Source organism: Lathyrus oleraceus, chromosome 7 (assembly GCF_024323335.1).
Source record: "Lathyrus oleraceus cultivar Zhongwan6 chromosome 7, CAAS_Psat_ZW6_1.0, whole genome shotgun sequence".
Lineage (NCBI taxonomy): Eukaryota > Viridiplantae > Streptophyta > Magnoliopsida > Fabales > Fabaceae > Lathyrus > Lathyrus oleraceus.
Window position 1 is genome coordinate 460,186,409 of NC_066585.1, and position 15,109 is coordinate 460,201,517.

At 31.9% G+C, this 15,109-nt stretch overlaps 1 protein-coding gene across 1 annotated transcript; it reads right to left on the reverse strand.

The window, feature by feature from the left end:
* Window positions 1-12,270: 12,270 nt before the first annotated feature.
* On the reverse strand, window positions 12,271-14,077 carry LOC127100760 (E3 ubiquitin-protein ligase RDUF2). Its single transcript, XM_051038029.1, has one exon. It carries the CDS (start codon window positions 13,895-13,897, stop codon window positions 12,821-12,823), a length of 1,077 nt encoding a protein of 358 aa, XP_050893986.1. The 5' UTR covers window positions 13,898-14,077; the 3' UTR covers window positions 12,271-12,820.
* Window positions 14,078-15,109: the final 1,032 nt, after the last annotated feature.

Below are 15,109 nucleotides of genomic sequence, written 5' to 3' on the forward strand. Positions count from 1 at the left end.
TTGTAACATTCTTCTTGATGGCTTAACAAATGGATGCTAGTGACAAAAGAATCTTAGATGCAAAGGAAAAATGATCAATTAATATTAAGAAATTACTATAAACCCTAATACATTCTCATAAGCAACAAGATGCATTACAAACACTGCAACTCTCAAACTACATCAGAATGGAAACCTCTCATTCTGAGGAAGGGTATATAGTCCTCATCAGCTTCTGAATCAGAATATCAGTTGGATTTTTATTCTTCTTGAGTTTCTTTATCTTGGAGACTAATGTCCTCCCCACCAAAGAAGCTTTTACAGATGAACCAGTTTGTGACCTTGAAATTTCAGCCTTATTAAGCTTATCACTATTGATTTTCATTCCTTCAACATCCTTGACAACCTTGGCAATCTTCTAGGAAGATCTCTCATTGGAATTATTTGGTGACTTACTCATATTATCAGTTATGAGAAGAGATAGATGAAAATGTATGTGACTTTGATGGTAACAAAAGATAGGTTTATAGAGAGGCTAGGATGAAGCACAATCAGTATTGATTACTATGCACCAATGGACTTTGGAGAGAGACATATTCTTGGTCTTCTAGCACATCTCCTTAGCCTTGACTTCCTTATTCCTATCAAATGCCTAGTTGTCATGCCCTGTTTTGACCATGTTAAGAATTGAAGAGTTGGTTCCTAACCATTATAGCCAATTTTCAATTACCTTCTCAAAATATTACCTTCATTACTTTATATAAGAGATAATTCATTTTTTAGGTTCATTGAATAACCAATGTATTTGGTCGATTTATTGACTAAATACATTGATTATTCAATGAACCTAAAAAGTGAGTTGTCTCTTATATAGAGGAACAAATTTAGTATTTTTTTAAATACTTTTTGGAAAATGGGGAAATCAAATGTGATTTTAAATTATTTTTATACATATCTGATAAAATCCCAAACAATGTTTTTTTGTGCAGTTTATGCTCATATTTTGTTGTGTGACTCTAAATTTTCTTTAGTTCTATGAAATATTTGTCTTCAGTATCTTTTCTATTTCCTTACTTTGTTTTTTTTCTTGATGACAAAAAGGGGAGTAGATATAGATGTATTTAAGCACCTGAAATTTGACAATTATTGTCTTTGTTTAAAATTATGAAGAATTATTATTGTGCTTTAAATGTTCAAATTTATTTAATCTGGATAGGACTTAGAGGAGCTTACAAACCTCACAATATGGATTGTTAGACTCGGGTGGGAGCTTACAAACCTCAGACCCTGAAGTCAACTAGTTAATTAAATTATCAACCATTATTATTAAATACTTATGTTTCTCACCATCAAAAATAGGGATATTGTTGGAACAAATTTGGTTTATCCCATATCCCTTATATTTTGAGGATAATAAGGTATTTAAAGAACAATTAGGTATAATAAAGTTTGTTCAAGTGTGCAGGATCATAGACTAAAACTTCGTACAGAATCAGAGTATTGGTTCTGACTATGAACATCCAAAGAGAAGCTTAAAGACCAAAATTTGATGGATCAAAAGCTGAAGACTAGACTCTGAAGAAGTCAACTTTTGAAGAGGTCAACATCTGAAGATCGAAGTCTGAAGGAGTCAGCCTCTAAAGACCAGACCTTGAAGAACTCTACTTATGATGATCAGAACCTGAGCTAGTCAAAGCGCAAGGACCAAGGTGACTCTGACAGGTCACTATCAACCTTTGAGTATACTTTGTCACTTGAAGACCTAAGCTATATTTTCTTCATAGCGTCTGCTGGGATACAACTGCTAATTCCTTTTGTAGCAAAGAGTTTTCAAACTAGCCTTCACCAACCTTGACTATTTGGTGAAACATCTTAACGTCTCTTCTAAAGCTTCTCAAAGGATTCTACTTGTTGGATCTTCAACGACTATTTTCTTCTCTATTTAAGGAACTAAATACTTGAATAAAAATACACCATTTGACACAAAAAGAGAGTTTACTTTGTCAATATAAAAGCACAAACTGATAGTATATGTACACTTAATTTAATTTTAAAAAATTAAAAACTATTTTAAATACTATTTAACAATTATTTATAGTAATCATAATAAGTTTTACTTTTTATTAAAAATAAAGTGTTAATATGATAATAAATTAATATATTTATTTATTTAAAAATCTATAACTTAGACAATAAAATGTAAAAAAAAATTACTAAAATAAAAAAATTTACATAAAATATTTACACAAATTAATTACATATGTAAGTTAATTTATTTATTTAAAATTTTATAAATGAGATAATAAATTGATTTAAATTACAATAAATAATATGTAATAAAAAATTATTTTCTCCTAATTACTTTAAAATCTCTTAAAAAATAAAAAGACAGCATGGAATTAAAAATAATAAATCATTAAAATAAAAATCCAACTTATCCTTCCACATCATTAAAAAAAAACGGTCACATCAAAAATTTTGGTGATTGAATTTTAAAAGAGATCAAAACACGAAAATCTTAAAATGTTAAAGATGAAATCAAAAAAAAATCGTACATATGACAGAGGGCAAGATAGCTATTAAACTTAATTTATATGTTCTTTTTGTCAAATCAAAAACTAATTTGTAAGTATTTTGGTTAATATGTATTTGGTTGAATTTAAAATATCACAACTTAAGGTGATAAGTCTATAGGTTATCTCATTTATAAAGTGTTTAATCTCTACTTTTCTAATCAATGATTGACTTCCACCTCATACTTGATTCTCAACACATCCAACTCACACTTTTAAAACAAAATTGATTTGTCTCATATCCCTTAGATTTTGATGATTAGAAAGTATTTAAAGAACAATTAGGTATATTAATGTTTGTTCAAGTGTTTAGAATTATAGACTAAATTTCATATAGAATCCAAGTATTGGTTCTGACTATGAACATAAAAGAGAAACTTAAAGACCAAAATCTAATATATATATATATATATATATATATATATATATATATATATATATATATATATATATATATATATATATATATATATATATATATATATATATATATATATATGAAGATCAGACTCTAAAGAAGTCAATTTTTGAAGAGGTCAACAACTAAAGGTCGGAGTCTGAAGGAGTCAGCTTATGAAGACCAGACTCTGAAGAAGTCAACTTCTGAAGTGGCCGACGTCTGATGGTAAGAGTCTGAATGAGTCAGCCTCTGAAGGCCAGACATTGAAAAAGTCTACTTCTGATAATCAGAACCTGAGTCAGTAAAGCACAAGGACCAAGATGACTCTGATGGGTCACTATCAACCTTTGAGTCTACTTTGTCACATGAATATCTAAGCTCTATTTTCTTCATAGAGTCTGTTGGGATACAACTGCTAATTTCTTTTGTAGCAAAGAGATTTTAAACTAGCTTTCACCTACCTTGACTATTTGGTGAAACATCCCAACGTCTCTTCTGAAGCTTCTCAAAGGACTCTACTATGTTGGATTTTCAACGACTCTTTTCTTCTCTGTTTAAGGAGCTAAAGACTTGAAGAAATATACACATGTTGACACTCAAAGAGAAGTTAATCTGTCAATAAAAAGGCATGGGTTGAACTTAGGATTTCTTATCCTTGTATATCTTATAAATCTCTAAGTCTTAAAAGAACCTATTTGCATTGTATTCTTTATACACCTATGATTGTATATCAAGTGTATTTTTCCAAACAATATTTTATCTTTTAGGTAGATTGTTAGAAGTCCCTTACTAAATATTTGTTAAGTTGAAGTCTCTTGTTTGTGTGCTTGAGCATAGAAGTCTCCTACTTAGTGTTTATGCATTTGAAGTCTCTTGCTTGTGTGCTTGAGCATAGAAGTATCTTGCTTGTATGTTTGAGCATTTGAAGTATGTTGCTTGTGTGCTTGAGCATAGAAGTCTCTTACCTATGTGCTTGAGCATTGGAAGTCCCTTGCTTGTGTGCTTGAGCATAAAAGTCTCTTACTTTGTGTTTAGGCATTGGAAGTCTCTTGCTTGTGTGCTTGAGCAAATTGTAATCTTGTGCGATTATAGTGAAAATATCTTGTAAGTACAAGGGGACTAGATGACTCTCAAGTTGTTAGAGGAACCAGGATAACTCTATGTGTTATTTTTCTTTCTTGTATTTCATATCTGATGTCTACCTTTGACTGAATCAGGTTCAATAACTTATGTTTAGAATCTGACCAAAAGTTTAAAAATAAAGAAAAATTCAACACAATTCAACTCCCGTCTCTTTCTTATGTTTTTCTAACATCCACACATTTGTTTTTCTCAACACTCTCCCATAAGTGTAACTTTATCCACAACGCTCTCTCTCAAGCGGAATCTCTTTCATATACATACATGTGTACCTCCATTGACACTTTTTTAACGAGATATACCTCCTACCCACCACCATGTGGGGAGGAATTTTGATACAAGGAATTCGGTCCTTCACTCAAACCAGACTCTAATACCACTGTTAGATCATCAATTCGATGGGGGTCAACATGATGGATCATTTTTACATTTAGGTTTTTTTCTTTATGAGCAACACACCTTGTGAGAGACACACCACATACTCACCAAAAACCTTAAGGTGATAGGTGTGTGGGTTCTCTCAGTTATAAAGTGTTCAGTTTCCACTTTTTCTAATCAATGTGAAACTTTCATCGCACACTTGATTTTCAACACTTCCAACTCACACTTGTTTTTCTCAACAAGAATGAGTATTATTGTGTATATTTTTATGATTATTTTGAACTCATTTGTATAAATATGGGTAGATATTCTATGTATTTTTTTATGTCGGTTTAGCTTATTTTATTTATGAGTTATGCTAATGGATAGATATTTAAATAAAAAATATATGTATGATTTTAACCTTTTTTCCAAGGAAATAGAGGTTCAATCCCGAAATTATACAATATTATCCCTTTACGTAGTGGAGTCTTTCATATCCTTCTCATACAAATATTGTATCTCCATGGGACAAGAATCATAAATTTGAAACCTATGTTACTTCTTAGTCATATTTTAGCTAAAGCGTCCACACAACGGTTCGATTGTCTACATACATTATTTTATCTAAAGTCTCCTATTTTCTTAAGCTCATGATGGATTTGTCGAACTAGAGTTAATCAAGTTTTGTTCCCTTGTCGTGCCTTCGTGATTTTGCCTCGAGCTTGTATTGAATCTCTTTGAATGATCAAGCTCCTTCCACTGTTATTGTTGATGTTGAACAATTTGACCCCTTCGAGAATGCCCCATAACTATGCAGCCAACACTGAATAGCGCCATATCGATTTTGAAAAACCTTTAATCCACATTTCATTGTTGTCCCTTATCACTCCCCTACAACCTGCTTGTTGCTCATGCATCACAACCCCATCTGTATTAAGTGCCCACTGTAACATCCTAAACCCCGAAACTTATAAATAAAGGATTACTTGACAATTTAAGGTGTCACCAACGATAATCCTTCAACAACACATAGACATTTTGAAAACACGCATTAGAAATTAAACAACATACAACATCTGTCATTGCATGCTCACCTTCACTTGGGGTGTCAATTTAATTAGAATGGATTATTATTATTATTATTATTATTATTATTATTATTATTATTATTATTATTATTATTATTATTAAATATTGAGAATATAATAAATTAATTAGAATTATAATAAAAAGAATAAAAAAGGGGATTTGGGATAGAAGCTGAGAGTATATATCGTTTGGGAGAAAAGAGAAGAAACAGAGAAAGGGAGAAGAAGAGGCTAGGGCTCAAGGGGAGATTCACCATTGTTGAAGATCAAAGAAGTTATTGCTAGGAACTCTAAGGTAAGGGTGGGGTTCTGATTATCTAGGGGTTAACATGATGATGGTGGATAGATTATGCCTTGTAGGTTTTGGGTTTACTCTCTATGTTGAATTGTGTGATATTGATAATTGTTGAATTGTGTGAATAATGAATTGTTACTGTTAGAATCACGAAATTCGATTGGATTGTTGTTGCCAATTATGTGTGAATTGATGTTGTCTCAGGTCAGAGTCAGAACGGAGTTACGAATGTTTTTGGGGCAAATAAGTTTGGGTTTTGAACTTTTGAAAAGTGATTTTCAGGTTAAAATGTGGTATAAACGATTTGGGGGGGAAATGGGGTTTTGGGATGAATTTTAGATGATTTACATTTCGAAAAAGTTGGAGAAAAGTGATTTTGCAATAGTGTAATCGGTTACCAAAATTGGAGTAACCGGTTACACTGCTTAAAAATACGTTTTTGGGCCAATTTTGAGGGGTGTAACCGGTTACAGGTTTTTAGGTAACCGGTTACCCTGTGTAAAATAGGTCACGCATGGGCTGGAAAAAAGGGTGTAACCGGTTACCAGTTTTTGGTGTAAAATAGTCTTTTCAAAAATAACTTTTCTTTTCATAAAAAAACTTTTATAATCCATTCCTTAGCAGTCATACTAAAAGCTTGGTGTATCTGAACTAGGATCACTTCAGCTAATGTCTACATACTGCTAGGATATGATTATAATTGTTCCATAAAATCAACCAATAAAACTGTATTTTCTACCATGAACTATGGAGCTCTAATTTCCTTATTACACTTTGAGGATACGTAGGCACAAGGGTTCGAATCCTTGGCGAGCACACTAATTATTAAACTTTTTTTCTTCTTTTATCATTCGCAAGTAACTTTTAGATAGTAACACCCATTAGAGCAAAGAACAATCAAGATGGTTCCCGTTTAGTACAACGGATGTGAGGATGCTAATATATTCCCCTTGCATAACTAACTTCCTTACTCATTTCTCTTCCCCCGGATTTTATTGATGTTTTCCCTTTCCTTCGGGAATAAATAAAGTTTGATGACGACTATGTTGTATCTTCGAGCGTGTGATGCGCTAAGGTATTTTTCGCGACGCGAAACTATCTTTTTGATAAAGAATCCTATTCAACATTCTAGAACCAATCACATAGAAATAAAACATCATTTTATTAGAGACTATGTTCAGAAGGGTGTGATAGATATATAGTTCATTGATACAGATCATCAACGGGATGATGTATTTATCAAACCCTTTACTATTGAAAGATTTGATTTTATCAAAAATAATATGAACATGCATTTTGTTAAAGATTAGTGCTTGCTTCTGTCTAGAGGATCAGAGTCTAATGATGATCAAAAGCTATTGCGGTCAGAAGCTCTGAACTAGCTTCTGATGAATAGTAGCATTTGATGTAACTCAACCTCTAATGCTCATAATTTGATTAAGTTTCCTATGATATCATATAATTGAGAAAATTTATTTTTCACATCTATCCACTTATGTGTCATGAATCTGAAAGGTCTTATGACACTTGGTTTCTCAGTTGTTGGATGATATCTGGTGGTTAATAATGTAAGTGTTTTTTGAATAATTTGCCACATCCCCATCTGTCATTACAATATGTTTTGTTACCATCAGATTCCTTTGTGTCTCTGATGTGTTTCTATGTGTTTTTGTGTTATTAGACTCTGAACCAGTCAGTTATCTAAATAAGAAGATTTTCTAGTTTATAAGGTCCTAAGTCAAAATTCTTTTAAGAATTTTCTATCTTTTGATCTCTGAGTTATAATAAACAACCTAACTAATCATGTTTGTTTAAGCAAAGAAGTGTGACATTTGTCTTACAGTTTCCTTCTTATGACAAAATTGTTTGTGTAATCTTTGGGAACTATTTTCTTGGATAAAATTAAATCATGTTTTTGGTTCTCCCTAAGTCATTTCTTTTATGGTTGTGTAATTAAAATTCTTTTAAACTCATTTTATGTTTCTTAACACACACAACACAAAATTGGTTGAAATGGTTGAAAACCTCTCTATAACATTCTTCTTGATGGATCAACAAATGGATGCTAGTGATAAAGAAATCTTAGATGAAAAGGGGAAAGGATTTATTATTATTAAGAAATTAGTACACATCCTGATTGATTCTCATAAGCAACAAGATGCATTACAAAGGCTGCAACTCTCAGACAACATTAGGATGGAAACCTCTCCTTCTGAGGAAGGTTATATAGTCCTCACCAGCTTCTGAATTAGAATATCAGTTGAATTCTTATTCTTCTTGAGTTTCTTTATCTTGGAGACTAATATCCTCCCCACCAAAGAAGCTCCTACAGATGAACCAGATTATGACCTTGAAATTTCATCCTTATTAAGCTTATCACTCTTGAGTTTCCTTCCTTCAACATCCTTGACAACCTTGGCAATCTCCTTGGAAGATATTTCATTGGAATTCTTCGATGACTTACTCATATTATCAGTTATGAGAAGAAATAAATGAAAATGCATGTGACTTTGATGGTAATGAAAGATGGGTTTTATAGAGAGTCTGGGATGAAGCAGAATCAGTGTTGATTATTGTGCAGCAATGGACTTTGGAGAGAGAGATTCTTGGTCTTCTAGCACATCTCACCAGCCTCGACTTCCTTATTCCTGTCAAATGGCTAGTTGCCATAACCTGTTTTGACCATGTTGAAAATTGAAGAGTTGGTTCCCAACCATTATAGCCAATTTTCAATTATATTCTCAAAATACTACCTTCGTTCCTTTATATAAGAGACGATTCATTTTTTAGGTTCATTGAATAACTAATGTATTTGATTGATTTATTGACTAAATACACTGATTATTCAATGAACCTAAAAAGCGAGTTGACTCTTATATAAAGGAACAAATGTAGTATTTTTTAAATGTTTTTTGAAAAAGGGGGAAATCAAATGTGATTTTAAATTATTTTTATACATATCTGATAAAATCCCAAAGATTGTTTTTTTGTGCAGTTTATGCTCAGATTTTGTTGTGTGCCTCTAAATTTTCTTTGGTTCTATGAAAATTTTGTCTTCAGTATCTTTTCTATTTTCTTACTTTGTTTTTTTCTTGATGACAAAAAGGGGAGTAGATATAGATGTATTTAAGCACCTGAAATTTGACAATTATTATCTTTGCTTAAATTCTTAAGAATTATTCTTGTGCTTTAAATGTTCAAATTTAATTAATATGGATAGGACTTAGGGGAGCTTATAAACCTCACCTTATGGACTGGTAGACTCGGGTGGGAGCTTACAAACCTCAGACCCTTAAGTCAACTAGTTAATTAAATTATCAACCATTATTATTAAATACTTATGTTTGTCACCATCAAAAATAGGGATATTATTGGAACAAAAGTGGTATGTCTCATATCCCTTAGATTTTGATGATAACAAAGTATTTAAAGAACAATTAGGTATACTAATGTTTGTTCAAGTATGCATGATCATAGACTAAAAATTTGTATAGAATTCAAGTATTGATTCTGACTATGAGCATCCAAAGAAAAGCTTAAAGACCAAAATCTGATGGATCAGAAGTTAAAGACCAGACTCTGAAGAAGTCAACATCTGAAGATCGAAGTCTGAAGGAGTCAGCCTCTAAAGACCAGACTTTGAAGAAATATACTTATAATGATCAGAACCTGAGTCGGTCAAAGCGCAAGGACCAATGTGACTCTGATAGGTCACTATCAACCTTTGAGTATACTTTGTCACGTGAAGATCTAAACTCTATTTTCTTCATAGCGCCTACTGGAATACAACTGCTAATTCCTTTTGTAGTAAAGAGTTTTCAAACTAGCCTTCACCAACCTTGACTATTTTGTGAAACATCTTAACGTCTCTTCTAAAGCTTCTAAAAGGACTCTACTTGTTGGATCTTTAACGACTATTTTCTTATCTATTTAAGGAACTAAAGACTTGAATAAAAATACACCAATTGACACTAAAAGAGAAATTACTCGGTCAATATAAAAGCACAAATTGAACTTAGGATTTGTTATCCTTGAATATCTTAGAAATACTTAAATCTTGAAAGAGTCTATTGTCTTTGTATTCTTTATACACCTCTTATTGTATATCAAGTATATTTTTCCAACAATCATTTATCTTCTAGGTAGATTGTTAGAAGTCTATTACTAAATGTTTGAGCATTTGAAGTCTTTTACTTGTGTGTTTGAGCATTGGAAGTCCCTTGGTTGTGTGTTTGAGCATATAAGTCTCTTACTTTAGTGTTTGAACAAAGGAAGTCTCTTGTTTGTGTGCTTGAGCATAGAAGTTTATTACCTTGGCGTTTTAGCAAAGGAAGTTTCTTACTTGTGTGTTTGAGCAAACTGTAATGTTGTGTGATTATAGTGAAAATCTCTTGTAAGTACAAGGGGACTGAATTACTCTCAAGTTATGAGAGGAACCAGGATAACTCTATGTGCTATTCTTCTTTCTTACATTTCATATCTGCTGCGTATCTCTAACTGAATCAACTTCTATAACTTGTGTTTAGAATTTGACCAAGAATTTAAAAAAAAAAATTCAATACAATTCAACCCCTCCTAATTGTATTTTTCTCACCTTCATATATTACAAATCATTCATTTCAATAACAAAATATATTACATGTAGTGGTACACTACTGCAAATAAAAACCAAGAAACAACAAGAACATAAATCAGAGCATTAATCTTCTAGACTTTTTCTTGAGTTTTAATATCTTCTTGTTATTTAGTGTTTTTCCAAACTCGTGTCCAAATTCTTTGCCAAATTCTACTATGAATTGCTTCAAATTTCCTTTATTTTTTCACAAGTGTAACACACACTTTCAGACCTTGAGTCAAATATTGCAGATTCAACTTGTTTTCAAAAAAAAACAATTCACCATCCTAGTGAAACATTTGACAATTTTATGGAAAAAATATAATGTGTAAGAAATTAGAATGGGAGAAAATTAAAATGGGAATGAAATTAGAATGGAGAAGAAATTAAAGTGATAAATAAATTGAAAAAATCCCTAAGAACTTGCACTTCCAATATCTCTTCTTGGATTTGCACTGGATTTGGAAACATGATTCTTAATGAGTAACTTGTGTCCATAAGATGAAGCTTTTCTCCCACTTGAATTGCCATCACTTGAGTTGAAACTTCCAACTATTATGAGGTGAGTGTTTTGAACAATTTGCAGTTGGTGAGTGCAATGATAGTCGTATGATGTAAAAATCCTAAATTTTGAAGCTCTATAATGGAGATTCTTTATGAAAATTCTAAATTTTGAAGCTCTATAATGGAGATTCTTTATGATGGGAGAAGGAAAATAACTTTTGAGGATTTTTGTCACGTGAATTGTGGCATGTGCATGTTTACAAACTTAATTTTGTTAAAACAATAAGAGTATAACTTAATCAAAATAAATAAATTAAATAGAAATTTCATAATATGTGACAGCCACGGAGATAAAATGTTAAATGAAAACAAAACAAAAAAGTCAATGTATATGCGTCACGCTAATGACTATGCTAACCAAATCTAATGAAGGGTGAAAATATGTGAGTCTTAAAATTCTAATGAGAAAATCTGTTTTTTTTTTACATGTTTTTTCTTCCAATTCGTCCAAAATGGAGACAAATTGGATATCACTCACCAAGAGGATCATGAATTTAATTAATATCATTTAGCAATTGAATTGCAATTTAAGGTGAATTATATTTCCAATATCATTAAATGAAAAAACATAAAATATCAATAAGTTTTATTTCAAATTTGGTATTAGCCAATTTTATAACCACTAGATTATGGAAAGTGAATCCCAAAACAAGTAATAAAACAATTTTGTTCATATATTGGTATCTTATTGAATGAAAAAAGATTTAAACATTGAATAAAAAACATTAAAATCTAATCATTAATTATTAGATTTGGATTAAATATAAATTCAACCAATAATCATAAAATTTTAAAATTGAATCAAAACAATGATCCTAAAACACCCCAGCAGTTGTTGATGGACGGTGTGATTAATTCTCTTAGGTTAGTCAATTTTGTTTTTAAAAAAATTGAAGACATTCTTTAAGAATTCTCAACATAACCAAGAAAATCTCACTAAATTTAAGACACATGAAACTTTTTAATGCATCTTTCTTTCTCATAAACTAAGCTCTTAAAAAAAATCTTGATTCCCGTATTAGGGATAGAGCAAAAATGCTAAAAAGAATATAGAGATGACTTGAGAAGTGAACTTAAAAAAGACAGCCTTTACAACTAGGTCCATGATCATTGCTAGAAGGGGAAAAGGATTACAAGGAATCCATGAAATAGAGGATACAGCCCAAGGGCAAAAACCCTATTTTCAAGCAAGCATGAGCAAGATCCCAAATAACAAATCATGGGGCAAACAACAGCTAACTTAAGCAGCAAGATGTTCACCAAGAAGAAGATTATATTCTATGATCAGAGCACATAGTCAAAACATTCATAGTGCAAGATGAGAGAGGCATCTCAAAAACATACATTATTGAAAGAATCCTCACAAATACTAGCATGTGACTAACATGATACTATAATTATATAAACAAATCAAATACACTAACTAAGATCATGGATGGGAATAAAGTATCATTCTACTTTCCCCCAATTGTGTCCAATCAATTGCCACAACCCAGCTGGTGCCAACTAGAAAATGCATAAGCCAAAGTATTCTCCTGCATCAGCAGCCACCTGTTCAAAGTTCTCATATTTCAAATTGCAGCCTTCAGTGACCAACAACAAGCAAAGCACAGCTTCTATTGATTTTGAATTTGAATTTTTCAATCAAAGCAGAAGAGTTTCCACAGAGATGTGAAAACTGAACATGCTTCTGTAATTGCTAATTACAAGTTATTTACAATATGAATCTGAGAATCACTTAACCAAATCGAAAAAAAAAAATGTTTTTTTTGCAAAATTGCCATGTTAATTGCTATTACATAATCAATCTTCCAACTCCAAAGTTCTCCTACGTCTGCGTGAATTTCTATTAAACATTGAATTCACTAAGCTACGGCTTCTACTCACAGAAACATTCTCAGAACCAGAATTTGACCTAGAACCGATTCTCCCAAAGAATGAGAAGAAATTACGAAAAGCTCTTCCAATTCCTCGACTTTCCCTAACCCTATGACTCCTTACAGTTCTAGAAATTCTTCTCGGAGCTCCGTTTGCATTGAGCCCACCATCCATCTCCGTGTACACAACCGGAAAATGACTCTCCCCTGCACTCCGTCCACCGGAGAATCTCCCCACAGCGAATCCACCACCGGGTAACCTCCATATTGTTAACCCGATAGCTTCTTCATCAATTTGTCCAGAAACCCTAGATTCCAAAGGGTTATTAAGATCAGAAGGAAGCTCGTGACGACACACAGGGCACGAGTTCCGCACCGACAGCCATGGAAGAATGCAATCGGAATGATAGATATGCTTGCAGGGTAGTTCACGCGCCTCCGCGCCCAACTCAAACTCCTCTTTGCAAACTGCACAGTGCATTTCACAACTAACCTGTTCCTCACAGATCTCAACCGTCGGCATAGACTCAATAGCCGCCTTAGATGCCGGCGGATTCTCCGGCCGTCCAAATCCATTCATCTCGATCTGCGAAAACTGCTCCAACAACCGATCAAATCCAGATCCAAGCAGAAACTCCGAAACTGTCGGCGGTAACGGACGAAGACCAGAACCGTCGCCGTCATCATAAAACAGTTCAAACGCGCTACCGCCTTCTTGATCGGTACCATCTTCACCGGCTCCGCGAAGAACGATGACAGGATTGAAAGGGGACCGACTTCCAGCGTCGCGTCTTCGGCGGCGAAACCCTTGTCTCCGTGTAGAAACAGCGTCGTCGGGGAAAGGACTGAGTCGGTGATGCGGCGACTCGCCGGCTTGGATCTCTTCAACGAAACCGCTCTCGCAGTGTGGACAAACGACGATACTGTGATCTGAAAGGTTAACGAAGCGCGTGCAACTGTAACACCAGAACGACGCCGTTTCGGGTTGGGTATCAGAATTCATCACGTTCTTGTTGTTCTTCTTCAATTCTTCGATCTCGGAAAGAGAGAGAAAGTGTGTGAAGAAGAAATGAGAAATGGTCAATTTAAGGGATTTGAAAAAAGAGAGAGAGAGTGGAGCGTGTGTGAAACTGTGAAGAACGAAACGAGAAACGTTTGCGTGTTAAGCCACGCGTTTCGGTTTAGAAAATAGGAAGAAACAAGGTAATTACACCCTAGTTAGTATATTAATACTAATTTCTCACTCATTTTTATACTAATTAACTGTTTACTTGTTGGAATAGTAACAAAGAAACGAACTTGGTGACCTACGGCTGAAAGTAATAACAAAGATTAACGTTTCAAAACCGATTATTACTTTTGTTAAGCCGATTAAACCAATAAATAATTAGTTTCATCATCTTTTCTATATAAAAATATTTGAATGAAAAATCCTTAAAAAATTAATATGATAAATTATTTGTGATAACATATAAATAACTATATGATTTTTAAACTAACAAATTATTATTATTAATAAAAATTATTGTTTTCCAATTTAAAAATATCTTCAAATTAATTTTATTTGTGAAAAAAATTCAACTGATTAGGTACACTTAATTTAATTTTAAAAAATTAAAAACTATTTTAAATACTAATTAACAATTATTTATAGTAATCATAATAAGTTTTACTTTTTATTAAAAATAAAGTGTTATAATGATAATAAATTTGTTTATTTATTTATTTAAAAACAATAAAATGTAATAAAAAAGTTACTATAAATAAAAATATTAACATAAAATATTTACTTAAACTAATTACATATGTAACTTAATTAATTTATTTAAAATTATATAAATGAGAAAATTAATTAATTTAAATTACAATAAATATATGTAACAAAAAATCATTTTGTCCTAATTACTTTTAAAACTCTTAAAAAATAAGACAACATGGAATTATAAATAATAAACAATTAAAATAAAAATCCAACTTATCCTTCCACATCATTAAAAAAATGGATTAAAAATTTTGTTGATTCGATTTTAAAAGAGGTCAAAATAAAAAAATCTTAAAATGTTAAAAATGAAATAAATAAAAAAGTATAGGATTTTTTTTAATTCATACATATGACAAAGGACAAAATAGCTATTGAGCTTAATTTATATTAATTTATATGTTCTTTTTGTCAAATCAAAAACTAATTTGTAAGTATTTTGGTTAATATGTATTT